Below are 22594 nucleotides of genomic sequence, written 5' to 3'. Positions count from 1 at the left end.
TATTTCTGAGACTGAGTAAATTCAAGAAGATATCCATATTGTCACACTTTGACGTCTCCAGTAATTACTTTGCACTCTGTACTGCACATTCAACAAGGCTATTTGACTGAGGATTTTCAGGACTGCTTGTAACATTGATAAAGTCCCACTTTTTAGCAAATCTCTGAACAGTTGACTGGTAAACTGAAAACCATTGTCAGAAATAAGTTTGTGTGGACTACCATGGACTGAGAAATTACATTTCATCTTAGTAATAACAGCACTGGATGTTATATTAGGTAGTAAATCGATCTCAAACCAGTTCACATAATAGTCTGCCAGCACTAAGTAATGTTGACTGTTCCACTAAAATATGTCATTTGCTACTGTTGACCAAGGTAGTTCAGGAGTTTAGCTTAGCTGAAGTAGCTCTTTTTGCAAATGTGGCTTAGTACTGTTGCACACTGATCACGAAGAAAGCACTTTATCAGTGTCTTTTTCTAGAGAAGGCCAAAATGCTAGTCCTCTTGCCCTTCTTTTGGTAGAATCAGAACCTGGGTGGCCACGATGTAAAATCTGACTGCATTCACATTGTAAGGAAGTAGGAACAACTTTTGGACCTTTGAAAATGATACCATCTTCCAACAGCATCTCATCTCTGTATGGAAAGTAATGTACTTCTGGCGATACACTGGATTGCTTTGATGGCCATCCTACATTGACGAAGTGGTTGAGCTTTTGCAAAATAGGATCATTCTTTGTATGACCTCTCAGCTTATCAAGTCTCATGATTGAAAATCATGTACTTCCATGATATCAAAGTCAAAGTTCTCTGCATCAATTTTTTTGTAATATTTCTGGGCGATCTGGATAGGGTATCAGCCAGATAAAGAAGTTTACCCTTTGTACAGACCATTTTGAAAATGTACTTTTGCAATTTGAGTATCATTCTTTGTAGTCTTGCTGGAGCAGAATGCATAGGCTTCTGTAAAATAGTGACTAGAGGTTAATGGTCAGTTTCTATCTGGATTGCTCGATTGTACGTATAATCATGGAACTTCAAACATGCAAACACAATTGCCAAAAAGTTCCTTCTCAGTTTGAGCATACTGCATCTCAGTTTGGGTAAGAGTTCTAGATTCGTAGGCAACATATCTGCCATCTTAGAGAGTAACTGCACCAAGACCAAACTTAGAAGCATCACTGGAAAGAACTACTGGTTTGTGGATATCATAGTATTTTAATGTAGGCAAGTTATCAAATGCTCTCTGGTGTTCTAACCATGACCATGCAACATTTTTACACGTCAGCTCTCTTAAAGGTGATGATAACTCACTAAAGTCAAGGATAAATTTGCCCAAATAGTTAACCATACCAAGAAAACGCAGTAAGGCTTGGACATTGTCTGGAGCTGGAATCTCAAGAATGACTGTTTGCTTGGAAGGATCTGGTCATAAGCCTGTACTGGTAAATAAATGACCTACATAAGTAACTTCTGGTAGTCTGAATTTGCACTTCAGATAATTGAGCTTTAAATTCACTTCATAAACTCTGTCCAGAACTTTCCTGAGGTTTCTGTCATGCTCTGCTTCACCATTACCTCCAGCTAATAAATCATCAACTTTTATTGCACACAGGTAGTCTGAAAAAAATTGCTCCATTGCACGCTGAAAGACTTCACTGGCAGAATTTATTCCAAAAGGCATCCTGAGGAACCTGTATCTACCAAATGGGGTACTGAATGTAGTCAGTAGTGAAGATTTGCGATCAAGCAGTACTTGCCAAAATGAACTCTTTGCATCTAAGACAGAAAAAACAGTGGCATTTGGCATTATGGTGGCAGTCTCCTCGACTGTATGCATAGAATGATGAGGTCTTTTTAATGCCTTGTTCACGTCTCTTGGGTCAATGCATATTCTGATTTCATCTGAATTTTTCTTATGAGCAGCTACCATGGAAGATACCCACTCGGTTGGTTCTGTAACTGGACAAATCACACCTTGCTGCACTGTTTTAACTGGCCCTTGACTTTGTCCTGCATAACTATTGGAAGTCTTCTTGCTGGTCTGACCACTGGACTGATCTCTGAGTCTACTTTTATGGAGTACACAGCTGGAAGTTTGCCTAGCTTTTTGTCGAACACATCAGCATACTCTGAGAAAATAGCATCAGTAAAGCTGGAACTGGGACGTGCTTACATGATGTACTACTTCGGTAAAAGATAGCGGTTTCATTCTCAATCTGTCTCTGAGACCTAATAATGACTGCACAGGTCTTTGGACTACATAAAAACTGCAAGCTGTAACTGTTCCTAGCCGAATAGCATAAAAGCATTACTGAGCCTTCAGTTTGAATCTCTTCACCTCCATAAGAACAAGCTTCACACAATTGCCCAAATTAAGTTGCTTACCAGCCCTCACTTTAGCAAATGTTTCTGCTGACATTACATTACACTTTGAACCAGTGTCTACTTTGAGCTCTGTGGGTTTACCATTGATCAGGACAGTACAAAATACTTCATTCTTTGCCAACAAATCTACTGCATTAACCTTTTCACCGACCACTGATACACCATCTATATAGAAGGTAGGGTTGCAGCTCTCTATATGATCAACTTGCTTTTTCAAGTGACCTTTCTTAATAACTGAATGATGCTTGTTTGATTTACAAAACTTTTAAATATGGTTCCACTTTTTACACTTGTAGCATCGTTGACCAAATGCTAAGCACTTCTCTCTGTTAGACTCATGGTTGGCTCCACAATTACAACAGTTAACAGTAAGACTTGACTTGGGTTTTGCTGACTTACTCTTATACTGTATTAAGCATGCCCTTTTTACTAAGCTAGTGTTGGAACTTGTTAGAAAGCTGTGGGTTCTCCCTGCCACACCCACAGGGGTTGCTGCTGTCTTGTGCTTAGGTCTATTTCTGCTTGCCACATGTTGCATGGTGTCTACGTTTGCTCTAGAGGCTGTTAAAACCATGCTTTTAACACTTGTAAGCATACCTGTGTGTCTTTCTGTGAGCTCATGGATTTGACAAATCTCTGTGGCTTTGCTTAATGTTAAATCACTGTCATGAAGCAAGATCTATCTCGCTGCAGCACTATTAACACCATGCACAAGCCTATACTTTATTAACTCATCCTTCAAGTCACCAAATCTGCACAGTTTAGCTTTGTTTCTCAAGTCAGTGATATACACTGAAAAAGTTTCACCTGGCTTTTTGTCTCCTGTGTAAAATAAGTGCTTGTCTAATGTAACATTTGTCTGAGAGTTGCACATTTCTCTAAATTTATGTTTTAAGCACTCAGGGTATTCCCTTGATTCAGTTGGTACCACATTTTGACAGTTTGACCCTCTCCTGCATGTACTTCTGGTGCATACACAAATTAATGCTCTATTTCAATAGCTTCTGACACAGCTAAGTTAGGCAAAATGAATGCCCTTGTACGTGCATCTTTGTCAGAAAAAATTACTTGTATAAAAATATCATATTCCTGCTCAAATACTCTCCAATTTTCTGTTATGTTATGATCAAACACAAGTGGACTTCATCTGCGAAATGCCTCTGCCATATCAACACACAGTAGTGAAGGTGCTTGAAATTATGTACGAACATACACACACAAATATGTTCCAGAACTTTATGCCAGTGCTTGTAATTATGTCCAGTAGCACAACAAAGTCTTTGAAATAACTGCACTTTGCCAAATAAGTCTCCGTAGAACAAGAACACTCTGAAATCACCGTACTTTATGAAACCACTCCTTATCAGTGTAAGAAATACTTTTGAAATGACTGTACTTTGCGAATAAACTGCACACAGCAGAAAAAGCTGAGTAAGAAACACTTTGAGATAAATGCACTTTACAAATAAACTGTACACAGCACAAGAACCTTTCAAAATGGCTGTACTTTGCGAAATAACTCTGCACAGTATAAGAAACACTCTGAAATGGTGGCTTTCTGTAATAAATGCACACAGCACAAGAAACGTTTCGAAATGTACTTTGACTGCACTTTGCAATATAATTGTACTTTGCACACAGCAAACTCTTTGAAATACCGTAGTAAAGCACAAGCTCTGCAAACACTTTGCACACTCCGAGATACTCCGAACAACTCTAGTTATGCTTTGAATGGCTTCGGTCAATGTGAAATAGTAGTTTTTGCCCAAACAGTCTTTTACTAAATGCAGTCGCTGTGCTCTTTAAGCTTATTTTGCCCTTTTATTGTACTTGTTATGCCCTTTTAATCTCTTATCATTCTCACTATACTTTTCTTGTGCCCTTTTTACTTTAAATGCGCTCATTATGCAAACCAAAGATAATTCTGAGCCCCATATGAATAGTTTAGCTAGTTTTATCAAATATAGTGGTTTCGAACATTTCGTTTAATTAATTATGTGGTTTGTGCCTTTTGTTTGCTTAATAATGCATTTTGTACCTTATAAATGAGCTGTTTCATTTTCTTTGCCAAATAAATCATCTGTGCAGTTTTCTTTACCTTTAGCTTGTTTATGGCCCTTTTTTGTTTGTCTGAGCTCCATTTCACTCAGCCTGCTTAGTTTGCCTTCACCTTCAACTCTGCACCTCATGGCTCATAGAAGTTGTTCTTCTAATCTCAGTTCTGACACCATGTCGCTCGTCTGGTCAGGATAAAACAAGCAAACATTCATGGGTTCTGTTCAAGCAGCTTTATTAAACACAAACACGTCAGTAACTTAAACTTAAATAAATTTTTATAAACAGACTGACTACCACACTCAAACATGTTAACACACTGGCTGTTCTCTCAAAATGGCACTGCTGCCTGCACGTGCTCAGTATTTATATGCAAGTGCTACATCTGGAAATGCTTCTTAAGAGTACATACGCATGCTCTGATCTACGCCATTGTTCTGTCCAGCATATTCTTCTACCTTGTAGCTGTCGCATGTCTCTTGTATCAAATGAGACACTGTAATGGGTTCAAGTTGTTTATTGTACATAAAACACATCAGGAGCTGTAACTGGAACATATACTTAAGCTAATTGACTCATTACTTCAGATGCACTCGCATGTGCATCTCCATTCATGCCTTCACTCACCCTGAATGACTATACAAAATGGCACTGATTTTGCACGTGCTCAGTAACTTGTATGCACGTGCTGTCTTGCTACAGTGGCTGACTAGGTTCAATACACACAACGATCTACAGCCACCTCCTTTGATTCATTCGTCTGGAAATTCTGCCTGATCTGATCACATTAAAACTTTGACTGGGTTTAGCAACAGAGACAGTCCTTGGGGATTCTTTTACGATTGGAACTTCAGGGATTACATCAGGGTTACTTGAAGAAAGTACACTGTCCTCTGGAATTCTAACAAGTGTAGAGTCTCTCTGAGAAATAGTCTCTGGCACAGGCAATCAGCTGCATCACTGGTTCGGACACTGGTAGTATGTGTCTTCCATTCCTTCTGAAATCCATTCCTTCAGATTGTATGATGTAGGATCTCAGTTCTTCACAAATATTCTTGATGAGTCCCTCTTGGCCATATCCTTTAGATGTTTGCATTCTCACAATTTCTCCTTGTCTTAATGGTCTGAGAGGTTTGTTGGATTTATTGTAATATAACTTTGGTGACTGGCATTTTCTCAAAAGTTGAGTCTTGACCACTCTGTTGTTTGAATTTGGTACCAGTAATTATGTACTGATCGGAAGAGTTATTCTAGTCTGTCTGCACATCAATCTCTGAGCAGGTGAACCAAGCAAATTATCTCGAGGAATGTTTCTGAGATTAAGAAAAACATCAGTACCATCTCTCTCGGATTTATCCAACAAGTACTTTGCACTTTGAACTGCATGCTCAACTAATCCATTAGACTGTGGAAACTGAGGACTACTAGTAACATGGACAAAGTCCCAAGACTCAGCAGATGTATTAAAATGCTGACTTGTAAACTGTGCACCATTGTCAGATACCATTTTGTCCGGACTATCATGGACAGAAAAATGACTCTTCAGCTTTGTAATGACAGTGCTGGGCGTTAAGTTAAGTAGATGATCAATTTCAAACCACTTTGAATAAGAGTCTACTAACACTAAGTAATGCTGATCATTCCATTTGAAAATATCAGTAGCAACAATCCACCGTGATAATTCTGGAATCTGGTTTAGCTGAAGCGGTTATTTTTGGTGGTGAGATTTAGTAGTGTTACAAATGGAACATGCTTAGAGTTTCCTTCTCTATATCTTTTGACACAGAAGGCCAAAATACTATGCCTCTTGCCCTTATTTTGGTTGAATCAGTACCTGGGTGACCAAAATGCAAAATCTTGATATATTCCTGTTGTAATGCTGAAGGAATTACCACTTTAATACCTTTCATGATGATTCCATCTTCCATCAGAAGCTCGTCTCTATAATGAAAATACTTCTATATGTCAGGTGGTAAACTGTTTGTTGTGCTGGCCATCTTTGACTGATAACATTTCTCAACTTCTGGAGAATTGGATCTGAAACTGTATGATTTCTGAGTTCATCAAGATGTGACAAGGAAAAATTTCTGACTTTCATAACTTCTAAGTGTGCTTTCTCATTGTCTTGCTGTTCTGTTTGTCTGGGTGTTCTTGACAAAGAATCATCAAGGTGTAGAAGTTTGCCTTTGGTTCAGTATTGAAATTGTACTTTTACAATTTTAACATCATGCGTTGCAATTTTGCAGGGGCTGTATGTATTGCCATTTTCAGAACTGTCACTCGAGGTTGGTGATCAGTCTCTATTTGGGTAGGTTTGCCATAAATATAATCATTGAACTTCAAACATGCGAACGCTACTGCCAGAAGCTCTTATTCAATTTTGCATACTGCATTTCAGTTTGGATTAAAGTTCTGGATGTATAGACTACTGGTATGCCTTCTTGAAGACATGTTGCACCAAGACTATACTTTGAAGCATCACACGAAAGAGTTACAGAGTTGTGAACATCATAGTATCTCAATGTGGGTGGATTGGCATTTTTTTTCTTCAGAACATCAAATGCTCTTCGGTGGTGGTTCAACCAGGACCATTTTACATTTTTGCATGTCAACTCATGTAACGGTGCTGAAAGCTCATTCAGGTCTGGAATGAATTTTCCTAAATAGTTGACCATACCAATAAAACATTGTAAAGATGTGACATTCTCTGGAACTGGCATCTCAAGAATTGCTGGTTGCTTAGACAGATGTGGTAGTAAGCCAGAAATGGTAAACAAATGAACCACATAAGTAACTTCTTTCAGTCTGAATTTGCATTTCTGAGGCTTCAGTTTAAGATTTGCTTCACATGCGTTGTCTAGAACTTTCTTGAGGATTCTGTCATGTTCTGCTTCACTTTTACCACTACAGTAATGTCATCTACTATGATAGCACATGCATAACCAGAAAAAAATTGCTGCATCACACGTTGAAATACTTCACTGGCAGAATTTAGCCCAAATGGCATTCTCATACCAAATGGTGTACTGAATGTGGTTAACAATGAAGATTTGTGATCCAGCGAAATTTGCCAAAAGGAACTTTTTGCATCTAAGATGGAAAAAAGTGGCATTTGGCATGAGAGCAGCTGCTACTTCTGCTGTGTGCATCAGATGATGAGGATGTTTAAGTGCTTTGTTTAAAATCTCTTGGTTTAATACATATTTGAATATCATCTGAGCTTTTCTTATGAGCTATGACCATAAAGGATCCCCATTAAGTTGGTTCTTTCACTGGAGTAAGGACACCTGAATTCACCATTTTGCCAAATTCTGCTTTTACTTTGCTCTTCATTGCTACTGGAACCTTCCTTGCTGGTCTGACAACTGGGTTTACTTCATGGTTTAACTTCATGGAATATGTGACTGGAAGTTTGCCAAGCTCGTCTTTGAAAATGTCAGCATATTCACTAAAAATATTCTGTGTAAAATTATCGTGGTTGTTCAGACGTATATGGTGGACCTCTTTCTTAAATGAAATCATTCCCACTCAAACTGTCTTTGAGGCCTAACAGTGAATGCATGTGTCTTTAGACTACGTAAAATTGTAAGTCATAGCTGTTGACAGCAGAATGGCATAAGAGAACTACTGTGCCATCAGTTTGAAACTCTTCACCACCATAAGTAACTAGTTTTGCACACTTTGCTGATTCAAGTTTCTCTCCAGCTTTTACTTTAGCAAACATTTGTGCTGATATAACATTGCACTTGGATCCAGTGTCTACTTTAAGCTCTACAGGTTTCCCATTAAATCTGTACAGTGCAAATAATAATCTACTGTGTTAACTGTTTAATTGATCAGAGACACACCATCAACATAGAAAGTTTGCTCACAGCTCTCTATCTGATATACTTGCTTCTTTGGATGCTGCTCTTTAATAAAAGTATGTGCCACTTTAGACTTGCTAAGCCTTTTGAAATGATTCCACTTTTTGCATTTGTGGCACTGCTGACCAGAGGCTAAGCACTTCTCTCATTTAGGTTCATGACTGCCTCCACAGTTACGATAGTTAACATTGAGGTTGGGTATTGTGGCCCCATTTGGTTTATATTTCTTTTTCATCTTAGCTTTATGGTGTACACTATCAACATTCACACTGGCAGATACTGCATACATGCTTTTCTCTTTCATAACCATATCCGTATACTTTTCTGCAAGCTCATATATTTGATGAATCTCGATGGCTTTGCACAACATTAAACCACTGTCTGAAAGCAAAATCTTTCTCAGTGCAACATCACACACAAGCCTATCTTTTATCATCTCATCTCTCAGATCACCAAATCTGCACGTTTTTGCTTTATTTCTTAATTCAGTAATATATGTTGCTCTAATTTCACCAGGCTTTTGATTTCTGGTGAAAAACATGTGCCTTTCCATTGTAATATTTGTTTGAGGGTTACACATTTCTCTAAATTTATATTTTAAGCACTCAGGCTCTTCCCGCATTTCAGCCTGTATCACAGTATGGTGGTTCTCCCCCTCCCCTGCATACATGGCAGGTGCATACACAAATGAACATTCCCTCTTTATGGCTTCCACGCCAGCTGTGTGCGTATGACTGCCTTTGTATGTGCATCTTTATCAGAAAATGCAGTCTATATGAAAATGTTAGATTCTTGCTCAAACACTCACTAGTTCTTAGCAATATTATTGTCAAACACCAGTGGTCCAGGTCTGCGAAATCCCTCTACTGTAACAACAAAATTAGTTTAAATTTAAACATAGACAAGGTACTTGTAATTATATCCAAATGCACAACAATCTCACTGAAAAGGCTTTATGTCAGCACTGCAAACACTGTGAACATTCCAGAAACTTTGGATACTTCGAAAAGTTTTAGTTAATGCAAAAAAAGTAGTACATTGTGAAAAATTAGGTCTTTTTAGCCTTTTCCTACATTTTAAACACTTCAGAAATTATTTCGAACACCTTTATCAGTATATGTTTGTTTCAGAAGTGTTATTTATCTCTGTAATTATTTTACATGTTTTGAATGCTTTTCCACTTATTCACTGATTGAAATATCATTTAAGCAAGTTTAAGTACCTTTGAATATCCACTGACCTGTTTGCAAGTTGGCTCCTGTATATTTCCCCAATTCTAACTGCGTGCCTCGTTTGCAAGTTGCTTCAGCTTTGGATCCCATTCTGGCACCGTGTCGCATGTGTCTTGTATCAAATGAGACACTGAGGCACTATGATGGATTCAAGTTGTTTATTGTACATAAACACATCAGGAGCTGTAACAGGAATATATACGTAAGTTAACTAACTGACTCGTTACTTCAAATGCACTCACATGTGCATCTGCATTTATGCCTGCACTCACTCTGACTGGCTGTACAAAATGGCACTGGTCTTGCACATGCTGAGTAACTTGTATGCACATGCTCTCTAGCTACAGTGGCTGACTAGGTACACAGTACACACAATGATCTATAGTAGCCACTAGTGTAGAGATGTAAAAAGTACATTTAAACCCAAATACTATTTTTTTCCAGTAGTATATACCTGTGACTGTCAACCAACATCCTTAGCTTTCCCCATTGATGTAACAAAGTAACTTGGACTTGTGGAGCTATAACACAGCCAGTTTCTGTAACTCTTTAAAACATCCTAAGCTGGTGTCTGCAGCTTCATTATATCTTCCAGTGCTAGCATATAACCATTTGAAAATTGATTAGAAGACACCTGAGCCCCCAATGGACTACATCATTTTAGTCTTTGCTGGATGTTTTTTCTTGATTCTGGTAGGGTGGAATGCTTAAGGCATTATCTTACCTTTTATTTTGTACCCACAACAGGAATAAATGTAGATGGCTAGATACTTTAGCATCCCAGTCCCATGGAGTGACCTTCCTGCTGGCATTCAGAACTGTCTCTGCATCAAATTCTTCATAGCTAAGTTAAATGTTTAACTGCTCATGCTGACCTGGTGCACTTGTCCATATGCCACCTGGAGTCCTTTTCCACTTCTTTAGCTCACATTGCCCGTGTGTTCTTGCAGTTCTTATGTCAGAGCTGTAGCTGATGGATTATCACATCAGTTTCTCATATAAGACTTGAACTGTTTCTGTACTAAATTGACCATTGCAGTAATGTAGCTTGAGCATAATGTAAAGACAGCAAACTTTTTGGATGATATAGCATCCTGCATTGTGACATAGAATAAGTGGTTTGTGTACTGAGATTTCAGATTCATTCACAAGAATGTTTATTTTCCCAGGTAATCCTTCATTAACTAGAATGTTTATCTGGGAAAATTGACTTTAGGCCTAGTGGAGACCACCCTGTCCACAGAATGAATCCGTGAATGTATGTCATTGCTTATAGCATACAAACTAACATCATAGGGGGTAGTACATTAGTTTAATTTTCTGTATAGCTTTATAATGCTGGGGGCTCAGCGTTGTGAGAATCGTGAAAATAACAATAATATGTATTTTTAAGGCTTACCTTTTATATTTGAGATGCTGTGAGATGCCTGCTGTCATTGTAGTAATGTTGGTGTAGTCTAAACATCAGTTACTGTTTTCCCACATGGAAACATTGTTATGTATTGTAAATAACATCTACAGCACATATCCTTCATTGACAAATTTGTGAACATGATGTTGCATATTGCGTGTTCCAGAGATTTTAATATTTTTTATGTTTTATGATGTTTTCTAGGAGAGAGATCGCTATGCATACAAGATTCATCTTCCTGAAACAGTAGAACAACTAAGAAAATTTAATGCAAGAAGAAAATTAAAGGTAATATCAATTTGTTTTGCTTTTTTGTATCCTGCCTTCTCAAGAGCACTTGCCCCATCGGTTCTCCCTGTAGGGATAATGTTGTCATTGCTTTGTAATAAATACTGTATTTTGATATTGTCCGAACATCTGTGGCACAGCGGTTAGTGCTACTGTGTTATAGCACTTGGCTGTACAGCTCAGATCCTGAGTGGGGTACTTTCTATGTAGAATTTGCGTGCCCTTCCTGCATGTGTGTAGATTTTCACTAGGTACTCCAGTTTCCATCCATATGCCAAAGATATAGGTGATTAATTGTTCACCCATATTCCCCATGGATCCGGTCGTATGGATTTATCCATGTGTACTTGTACATACCTGTGTATCCTGTCATGGGCTGGCACATTCCAGGTTTAATTCCTCTGCACCTCGCCTATTGAAATTTTAAATTGTAGATACGTACGCTGCACATGCAGTAAAGTAGATCCTGCGAATCTCTTTTGTGACATAAAGAAACTCTGACTGTGACAGGCTTAGGGAAGCAGTTAAACTGTTAAGGTAAACCCTCTGATGCTTTATTGCTTATTTAATAACACTGCCACATTCTGTAGGTCAAAGGATAAGGCAAACTCAAGTGTTTTGACCGGCCTCATTACTGCTGTTATGCATTGGGTCATTTCTAGTGCTGTTTATTTCCTATAATAGATTTAAATATACTGGTGTTTTGTAACATAATTCCTCTGTTTTTGTAGCTCAGTAACATGCTTGTTTTTTCATTTGCGTAGTTAGCGTTATATGTCCTAACATTGATGACACCACACTTCTATAGGAGATTGGTATACATCTGTACTGTTTATTTCTTGGCTACTGTATACCAGAAATACTGTGTGTATTTGCTGAAGACTTCACTACTACCTTAGTGTACAAAATGAACTGCAGACAAAAGTAGCTCATGGGCATTTAGAGCTATGTTATTTTATTGCCACAAAAAAAATATTTTGAGTTAGAAGTAATCCTGTTACTATGTAGAGTACTGAATTATACAGTTTTTAATGAAAAAGTGTGGGTTTTTTTGTGTTTTATTTTGTTGCTAAGGATAGCCCTCGTTTTTTCCTCTAATTGCAGCATCATGATCCAGTGCACCTGTAATAATAGCCCACTATGTATATTAGTATATAGGCAATATATTTTCACCCACTATCTAAATTAGTATATAGGCAGTATATTTTCATGGTAGGTGCAACATCGGGACACTTTTATGTACTGGAAAGGCATGTGGCAGTCCATATTCCGAGCACAAAAATCATATCACTGGCCTTTAAAATGCATGCTATGAATTATACCTCTCAACCTCGGAGCATTACAAATAATAGCACTGGCTATTAAAAGGTAAACCATAAACCGTGCCTCTCAACCTGTGAGTATTAAAAATAATAGCACTGGCCTTTAAAAACAACAAAAACAAATCATAGCAGGTGGTCAGAAAGAGAGGAGCACTTTCTTAGTTTTCATAATATAGGTTGTTTATGTACTACACTGTATATAGTGGGTGGCAAGAAGTCTTTTTATAGACTTACTGTATTTATTCAATAAGGTATTCACCCATAAACAGATTTTAAGATCAGATAATATAGGGGAGCAAGGGTAAATCTGAGGACCAAATTCATAACACTGTTCTTAAATCATAGCAGTTGAGAGGTATGCTATGAACTGGGTGCAGGTGGAATACCTTACTTTTAGAATAAACATTGATATAATGTATACTGAAGCCCCATTGTAAGAAGTGACTTGTTTCTGATTATATCCAGAATACTTTGCTGTGGTTTTCTCTATAAGGAAAGACAAGAGCACATGAATGCACTTAAAAAATCAAAAAACACATGGTATTCATTTTGTTTTACAAAATAAATCCCACCTTCATCATCTGACTTGGAAATAGCATGTATTGTAAATTGTACATGCACCTGAACATGATAACATTGTAGCTGTTTTTACCACCGTACCTACAAGATAAAGAAAGTAAATGTTTGTTAGATCAAGTGGAAGTAATATCAGATACCAAAGTTCGTTTTAATCAGGGTTAAGGCTGACCCTGTGAATAATTAAGTTGAATCTCTCAAACTTGGCATGTTCATGTCCAAGTCATTGAACTGTTCAGTAAACCTCCAAAACACTTAGGAGGGCCTTTCCCAAGGACCCAAAGCACATAAAATTCAGTTACTGTCTGTGTAGCACTGCTGTAATCTATCGACATCCTCTCCTAAATCCTATCTCCCAAGTTCTCACACATGCAGAGAAACATTTTTGACATCACTTTGACCCCAACATTGCTGTCGAGCAGTACTGCTTGTTTTCCAGTGGTTTAACGGCAACCTGCAGGGGGCAGCATTGGCCCTACAGCATGTCTTGCACTACACTATTCCATTGGCTTCCAACAAGTTTTTCCCTTTAACCTAGTCAGCATCCAGTCTAGAGATCTGTGTGTGTGTGTGTGTGTGTGTGTGTGTGTGTGTGTGTGTGTGTGTGTGTGTGTGTGTGTGTTTTACCTCAGTTTCTACATTTTGTTCAGCACCGGCTTTGATACCATTTCATCTGTCATGCTCTCAGAAAGTATAATGAAAGTGAAGTACAAAGCTAAAGGAGAACCACACCCACAGACTCAAAAAACATGTTTATTTCATCATGGTTTGGTGTTTCCTACATTTTAACACCACTCTGGGACTATTTACCGATTTTTAATATTTTTATACGTAATTTCTGAGTCTGCTCACATGGAGTGTCTAGCATCTTGAAGTGATCCTGATTGTTTTGTCTGCCTCTAGGTGTCCCACAATGTAGTGCTTGTCTGTAAAAAAAATACATCATGCGGGCCTCTTTCTTCCTAAAACTCCTGTCATTGCATTTGTTTTACATGCATGCACTGATTTGTCAGTTTTAAGTAATATTTCATGCTGTTCAGTAACTGCTTAAAACATAAACAGTGCAAATGAAACAGAACAGACTTTCATACCTAACATCCCTAGCTGTCAAAGTGCTATGGGTAATTTGAGCTGTTACCTCCTGTGACTGACAGCTCACAGCAGGAGACTGAGTCATGCACTGTTTCCTTGTTCTAACCTATACTTTCTGTATGGGTAGGGGAAGGACCAGGGAGCTTTGACATCACAGCATGGTTGGGTTTTTAGGACAGTCATGGTGATGTCAGTTTGGGGAGGAAACTGGCCAGAAAACTACCTGTAATCAGCGGCCTTGATGTCATCAGTGAACTGGAGACTTTTCCAGAGTGGGATAAAAGTTTTTTGAAAGTGAAACCACCACAGTACAGTGTGGTACTGAACTAGTGGAAAGAAACAGTCGATTTAAAATATTTTAAATGCTGTATTGTTGTTTATTCATAGCAGGGAAAGTAGAAAGGGAGAAAAAGGACAGAGAAGTTGAGCATTTAATAATAGAATCCCATTGTTGTCCTTTAAGTGTAGTCAGCCAAGTATTGTAGGAAAAGTAACTGAGGGAAAATTGTATCTGGCCAGCTATTTATTTGCCAGAGTTGTGTTGCTGGGCACTGTCCATTTTCAGAGGTACATATGTCTGTGTCATCTTCAAAAGTGCTAATACAAATACGAAATGTGTTCTGGTTATGCATAATGTTTGCTAGCAGTAGGCTGTACTTGTTTTTGTCCAGTCTGTGTCCATGTGCCATGTGTATGATTAGCCATCATGGTGATGATGATGACCAAAAAATCTTTTTTGTAACCAAATTTTCACCTTTCTTTGAAGTTTTGAAAAGTGTGGTGGATAATTTATGGCCTATTGTCTGTTTTAATGATGAAGTAGGCCATTTGTTTCCTAAAAAAGTTACCTTTTCATATGGGAGGTTCCAAAATTTAAAATAACTACTTAGTCTGAGATATAACATTGGTTCTAGGGTAAAAAATGTTGGGATGTTCAAGTGTGGAAAGTGCAAAGTATGTTCGAAAGTGAAGAATATATCAGGGGAAGTGATAAATGGTGTGAAATATGTGACTACAGAAAGATTTAATTGTCTATCTTGTGGGGTAGTATATATTGTGGGTTGTGTTTGTATACCCCCAAGATGGTACAATGGTCAAACTAGACGTAAAGTGAAAACATGTATCCTTGAGCATTTAGGTGATGTTAGGAATTACAGGTTGGATAACCGTATTTCTGAACATTTTCATACAGTCCATGGGGGAGTTACTGAATCTCTTTTTTTCTGTGTATTGGCTAAACCTGATTATATAAATAGTGGTAATTATGTTCAAAAGCTATTTAACTTGGAAAGTCAGTTTATACTGAATTTTGGCACACTTGCCTCGAGGGGCTTGAATTTAGAAATTAATCTTAGTTTATAAAAATTGAATGTATGGAAATGATCGGAGCGGCCTTAGGTCAACTGGTGCCCTAGGAAAAAGGGCTCCATGGTGCCCCCATCGTGGTCTACCTACACCAAATAAATACTGGAAAAGTGCCCCTGCTAGAGCGGCGCCCTAGGCGGCCGCCTAGTTGGCCTATGCCTAAGGCCGGCTAATGTATCATGGTTCTTTAAATACTTTTTTAAAAAAAAGTTAATTGATTAATTATTTAATTGATGTATCTATAAAAAGTACTGCTGTATGTTGTGAATTTATTCCTGTGAAGGCTTGTATAGCCGAGGTACCAGAAGACATTAAATTTCAGCAGCTTTCAGCTCCAGAGCATGGTTGTTTTTTTGGAAAATTGTATCTGGCCAGCTATTTATTTGCCAGAGTTGTGTTGTTGGGCACTGTCCATTTTCAGAGGTACATGTGTCTGTGTCATCTTCAAAAGTGCTAATACAAATACTAAATGTGTTATGGTTGTGCATAATGTTTGCTAGCAGTAGGCTGTACTTGTTTTTTTCCAGCCTGTGTCCACGTGCCATGTGTATTGTTTATATATTTTACTTCCTTTCTCACCCTGGTTTGGTTTTAATTCTTTTTGTTACCTGTCCCAGGAATAGCTCTAGTGATGCAATTAAATTGATTGGTCAGTTCAGGAAATGTTTACTATCCTGGAGATGGAAATATTTATGTACATGAGATTTGGATCAGCACTACAGACCCTTCCCAGATTTTTGATGAAATTGCAGGAGATAACAGTAAACATTAATGTGAATTTACAAAGATCTGTATCCCAGACGAGTATTTTTCCTGGATCCTCAAACTTTCTATCCCCATTTTGTTATATTCACTGGTCATCTTTCTATTGCTTGAGATGTTTTTACAGCACCCTTTATACCTCAAAGTGCCTTAAAAATTTGCTTCTTCTGTGAAGCAAATGTGTATCATCTTGTGGGTGTCTTCTATTACATTATTATTCACAATCTGTTATAGCTGGTTATAACTGGCTGCAAACCGCTATGCTCGATGAGAGAGACCCAATTATGTTGTGTAGGGTGTCTGCAGTGTTTAGCATAGTAACACTGGAAAATGTGGTGCCTGTCAGTAATTTTGTCTCTGCTTTAAGCCTAATTATCTGGGAAGTATATTTAACTATTTCTTGACTTGCTGAAAAGTCAGTGCAGATGTATGTATTAACGTTTGTTTCCATGAAAGCAGCTTTTCTTGAAAGTTGCAGATTTTAAACTCTTAGAACTAGCCACTTTGCAGCTTTTGTCCTCTTTCCCCTGGGGGGTGGGGGGGGGGGAATAGCTCAGGTTTCGGTGACATTTAAGCATCTCCTGTTTACTTGAATAAAAATAATTATTTTCTTGCAGTTTCACTTCCTTTCCCTTAGCCAAAGACTCATTTTCATCTGTGTGGAGACAATTGGTTAATTGCCTTTGAGAATAGTTGTGTGATTTAGAGATTGAAGCAAAATGTACTTACAATTAAATGCTGTTTCACCAGTGTTTATTACTGAAGCTTATTCTATTAAAGGCAGCTTTAATTAAATCCCACAAATGATAATCTGAAACATCATTACCAAAACAACACAAATTTAAACTAGTAAACTCAAAGAATGAGGCTGAAATGTAAAATCCACACACAATTTAATGTAAGCTCTTTCGTACACACCAATAATAAGAGGTGGTGCTTGGGAGTTGAAGAAAGTGAATTAAAATGGCAACTTCAAACAAATGCACATATTTTTCCTGGTTTGAATGAGACTTGCTCTGTCAAATGTCTTTTAAAATTAAAAGCATTGGATAGATAACATGTAAGGTTTAATAAGATGGCATGTATAACCTGTTACACAAGTTTTAGGAATATTATGCATTTTTATGGTTGTTTCCTTTATGAAATGGTGCTTATTTAATTTAATGTAATATTTGATTTCATCAATTATTGAATTAATTATTTAATCATTGAATTAATCAATTTGGTATATGAACTATGAAACAGTTGAATTTTGGGAAATGTAATGTCTGAAGAAGTGCATATTATTGGTATGTACGAAAGCACTTATATTAAATTGTGTGTGGATTTTACTTTTCAGCCTCATAATCTGTAACAAGTAACAGAAACTATAGCTTCTATTTGAAAATACATACAGCATTTAAAAAATAGACATCTGAGAATTAGAACAGAAGATAAATGTAGATGCAAGATGTTGTTAAAAGTCTGTTTACACAAGGAGAAGTGAAATACAGTTTTGTGTTCAGTGGTCTGTGAGTGATAGATGTGGGTTTAACATTTGCATAACATTTGATGAAAAGGTAAATGATTAGTAAAAATGTGTATTGAGGTTCAGTAAGTCAACCAGATGTTTTATTATACAATTCTATATTAGTATGAGAAAAAGCAAGATGATGTCTGCTTTATTATTGTAGTGAGATGCAAGTATAACAGAGAGCAAGAGGTAGTGGTAAGGCAGATTAGTCTTAACTAAGGCTTGGAAATATTAAAACTTTTTTAATTGGGAAATGTAATTTGGTTTGAATTTTTGAGAGAGTTCTACCATGTAGAAATATTTATGGCAGCCTTATTTGAATTTAAACATAACAGCTGAAGTTTTAAAAGAAGTTTGAGATAAGATTGGAATTAGGAAAAAAAAACAATTAACTCCATACAGATGGACTTGAGATTTTAGAAAGTTCCAGTTGCAGAACAGGTAGAAGTAAATGAACTTTCCGGTGGAGTGGTGGGTAGCCATACCAATAGTGAATTAAAGTGACAATGTAAGTGATTAAGGGGTAGGTTAGATAAGTTCATAGTAGCTAATATATTTGAAATCTAAGTTTCACATCAGAAAGATTAAAGGATGTTACATTTCTGTTACTTGTTAATGTATGCAGAGGGTGCAGTTTCACGTAAATGTCAGATATGATATACGAGAAGCAATTTGTTATAGTATAATATGTAATCATACCGCTCAACCTCTTAGAGCAAGAAGTCTGGACAAAGCCATAAAAACGGGGGGGGGGGAGGCCCAAAATAGGGACAATTTTACATATTACTCTTGCAAACTTAGAAAGCTGATAGAATAACAGGTTTTGCATTAGCATGAATTTTATAAAGGATATGAAGTCTAAAAGTCAAATGTCTGCTATTATTTTCTGACTTCAGTCATGAATGATTTGCCAGTGGTTTGTCAGAAAATCACAATAATTGGAGAAACAGACCAAAATATGAGGCAAAAATCTGAACATTCTGCAAAAATCTGGAGAGTTTAGAAGTATGTATATAATGATAGTATGATATGGAAAGTGTGAAGCCATTTTAGCAGTTTATTTCTAACAGTTTCTTCTTAACATCCAAAACTTTCTAAACATACCAAGAATGATTTTAGAATAGTTCTCTTTACCATTTACTGTATATTTTAGTTATATGCTCATTTGAACTAAACGAAAATAAAATTATTTCCCTCTACTACATTCCAGCACTTGCTGCATCATACAGAAAATATTTTTGCTTCCTTAAACATTAAGACCAAACTGGCAAAACTTTGCCAGTGTGTGCCATTTTATGGTTGGAGAAGAGGCAGTATAGTATTTGTTTGCATAATACTGGAAGACCAAAAGCACAGGTGGGCTTTTGATGACTATGTAATAGAATTAGTGAATGGCTTTTCTCTATAAATAGCATGCAAAGAATGAGATTACCAGAAACTTAAGCTATGCTCCTGCAAGAGGATGCCACGTAAAACTTACCATTACAAGGTCCTAAGCCACGTAATTTGACAATGAAAACTCCAAATCCCCATTGGAAGACTAAGTGGTAATATCCCAGACTTAATGTATTCCTCCCCAACAGTCTAGCTTTTACAGAAATGAAGGCACATATGCCCAGATCATTCACTGCTCAAAAACTGGTACAAATGTTTGTTTCTGTTGTGTTCTATGGAGCAAATAGGTTACGCACAGAAGTTCAGGCACACCACACATCCTCATCCCTCTGAAGATTAACAATCTTTGATAACTTTGTCTTTCTTTATTAAGTTCCTTTTCCTAGTTGAATTCAGTGTAGTTTCTACTTCTCTGAGCAGGTAAACCTCATATTCTATGATCATTAACCTTTTTGTGTTGATTGTAGTATGAATAATGTCCTGTTACAACAATGTGCAGGCAAGACTGAGTTAGAGAGTGAGTAAAGACAGGAGGCAGGTCAGTTAATACATTACAAAGTAGTAGATTATGATGTGTAAGGACAGGGGACCATGCAGTTAATGCAGAACAAAATAGGGGCTCCAAAATGGGGCCCCAGGGTCCCCATAAGTGTAGATTGTGCAGGTCAGAATAAAGAATGTTGCATAACATCAACTACTTTTTTAGGTAGTCAAAACAAGAGCAGAGGACCATTTACTAAAACCTACTTTGTGTAGGGTTTTAAGAGTGTCTAATCAGTGAAATTAAAGCTTTTGATGCCAGCCCGCTAATCCTGGGGCTATGGAAGTGACTTGGCCTACCGCATTGGCAACATCTGCTTAAAGGTGAAAGAGGCTGGGATAGCTTATGCTGTAAAGAACACATACACGCTGCTCAGCTATGAGAGAGAGGTATGCATGGGAGCATAAGAGACTGTCCTTTAGCTAACCAGCTGTAATGAATTATAAAAGATGGCTAATGGCAGGAAAGGGTAGGCCATGTCGCAGCAAATGCAGGCTGGCCTGCTACCTACCATGACTCTTGCTGCAGGGGAACAGATTGTCTAACTTGGGCTTCTTGTGCTGGAACAAATGGGCTATAGGGCTCTCACTTAACCCAGTGCTGCCTGACTCCTGTAACCACAGAATGAATGGGATTATTAGGTGGAGGTGGAAAGGCCATTGAGGCAGAGTCTTGCAGAGATTTGGAAAGGGGAAAAGCATGCTATGCTTAAGACAGGAGTCCATATTTCATAATGTATTCAAGAATTTGAGAATACTTTTTCCATTAGTTTTGCCTGCAAAAAAAAAAATTAAAAATGGATATTCTCATTTGCTACTTTTAAGTAAGAATTCGTGAATAAAGTAACACTTTTGGCATGTTTTCAGGTTAGTAGAACAGGGAAAAAGAGGGAGATTGTGAACAAAAGTTAAAGGCTTATCCAGTTCTGTGGTGCAGACGAATAAAGCTTTGAACATGACTCAGATGACCCCCTGGAACCAGAGGAGCCTTTAAGGGAGGATGGGAGTAAGCAGACGATGCATGGATGCCCATCCATGCAGAATGGATTAATGTCACTTCCGGCTTTCTAGACATGCAGTACTTAGAGGCTTCATGGCACCAAAAGTCAGTGAAAAAATAGATGTAGGCTAGTGCTACTAACCTGCTTATGGTAGCCTTCATTGATGTGTAGGTAGGAGCATATGCACATGGGTGAAGGTATTGTAGATTCATAGAGATTCAAAATCTACTGAGTCTTATGACCATTTTCACAATGCCAGTACCCTACTTCAGGCTCCACCTCCTTCCTTCAGGAGGACCATACCAGTCAATTCCAGGGTAAATATTTGAAAACCTAAACAGTCATTTAGGTTATATTTAAAGATAGAAGGTGAGCTGCACTGCTTAACATGCAAGGGAAGTTTATTCCAGGCATTAGGAAGGTGCTAGGTTATATCCTGTCACTTCACCATGCTTCATTTATTTGCTGGTGAAGATTTAGTTCTCTATTTGAAGTATTATGTGAGCCATTGGACTTACAGATACCGGGTCCAGGGCAATCGGGTCTTTAATGGCACGGTAGGTGAGACAGTGACCTCCCCTCAAATGCCTGTAAAACACTGAATAAAGAGAGCCTCCAGTCTGTCTTGATGTCTCAAGGATTTAGGCCTGCTATCCTTTTCATTAGAAACCTTTGTAATCTTTCTAATTGTTTTATATATTTAAAGAAATGTAGCCTAAATGGGGCATTTTACTCCATAATTGTTTTTGCTCATTGCTGAATATAAGGGAGTGATTACCTGTTTAGGCCTCGATAATATTTCTTTGCAAGTTAACTATGCCGAATGAAAGAATTTCCTTACTTCTGTTGTCACATGCTGGTCAGAAGAAAGGGGGTAGTCAACCCAACTTTCTAGGTCCCTGACTACATTTGTGTCTTTTAGTGGCGTGTTTTCTGTACAGTGTGATAGGAGTGAGGAAGAGTTGCCTTTTTGCAATTACTTTGAACCCTTTTTTTTTTTAAACAAGAAACGTATGACATAGGCAGTCTTACATTTATATAAATGTAAATAAACCATACTGACACTATCTGAGTTACAAACGTACATTGCAAACCATGCCAACATAACTGTAGCTGCAAACATTATACATCATTTGTAATATATGCACTTGTCAGTCAACCATTACCTAGCTCATTCAGTTCCTGACATCTTTTTAAACTTCATTCCTCCTCTGCTTGTATTGATACCACATTTTCCATTTTTCCTATGTAATTTGCACCTATCTGTTTATAAAGATTCCAATTCCAATTGTTTTATCACTGTTACTGTCTTTGCTACTTCTAGTAAAGTTAGTTTAGACTTTAATTTCCATTTTGTAGTAATTGCTTTTTTGGCAGCCATCATAATTAGACTCAGCAAGGACTTACTATGTCTAGGCAACTCCGATTCTGAATCGTGGCTATAACAATAATTTCCTAGCTCTAGCAATTTGCTCAGCCAGCATGTCCGACAGAGCAGTCTTCAGGGAATCTTTAAAGTCTGCCAACTCATTACACAACCAAAAAATATGTTCCCAGTTACCTCTTTCTTCCCATCATACCTCCAACATATGCTGCTTACCTGAGAAAAATTTGTAGTCTACTTAGGGTATAAAAATACCTATGTAAACACTTCCAAGCAAACATCCTTAATCAGCTAGACTTTTTTCATATTTGGGAGACATACATATATCCCCACATTGTTTCTTTGTCAATTGCTTATCCAGTCTCTCTTCTCAATTGTTTCTAACCTTCTGTGATTGATTCTT

The 22594-nt window shown here is 37.6% G+C and overlaps 1 protein-coding gene across 7 annotated transcripts in view; it reads left to right on the top strand.

Annotated features, from left to right (window-relative positions):
• Positions 1-22594, top strand: part of CASK (calcium/calmodulin dependent serine protein kinase) — a 4132188-nt gene that overhangs the window by 2882838 nt on the left and 1226756 nt on the right. For all 7 annotated transcript variants that reach the window (XM_044072334.1, XM_044072332.1, XM_044072333.1 and 4 more), the window contains exon 9: positions 11158-11241. In XM_044072334.1, the coding sequence (XP_043928269.1) occupies positions 11158-11241 (84 nt within the window). The remainder of the gene's footprint in view (positions 1-11157; positions 11242-22594) is intronic.

This window comes from Protopterus annectens, chromosome 5.part0 (genome assembly GCF_019279795.1).
Source record: "Protopterus annectens isolate FY-2018-M chromosome 5.part0, PAN1.0, whole genome shotgun sequence".
NCBI classification, from domain to species: domain Eukaryota; kingdom Metazoa; phylum Chordata; order Ceratodontiformes; family Protopteridae; genus Protopterus; species Protopterus annectens.
Note: the sequence above shows the minus strand (reverse complement) of the source record. Positions and strands in the feature narration are given on the sequence as shown.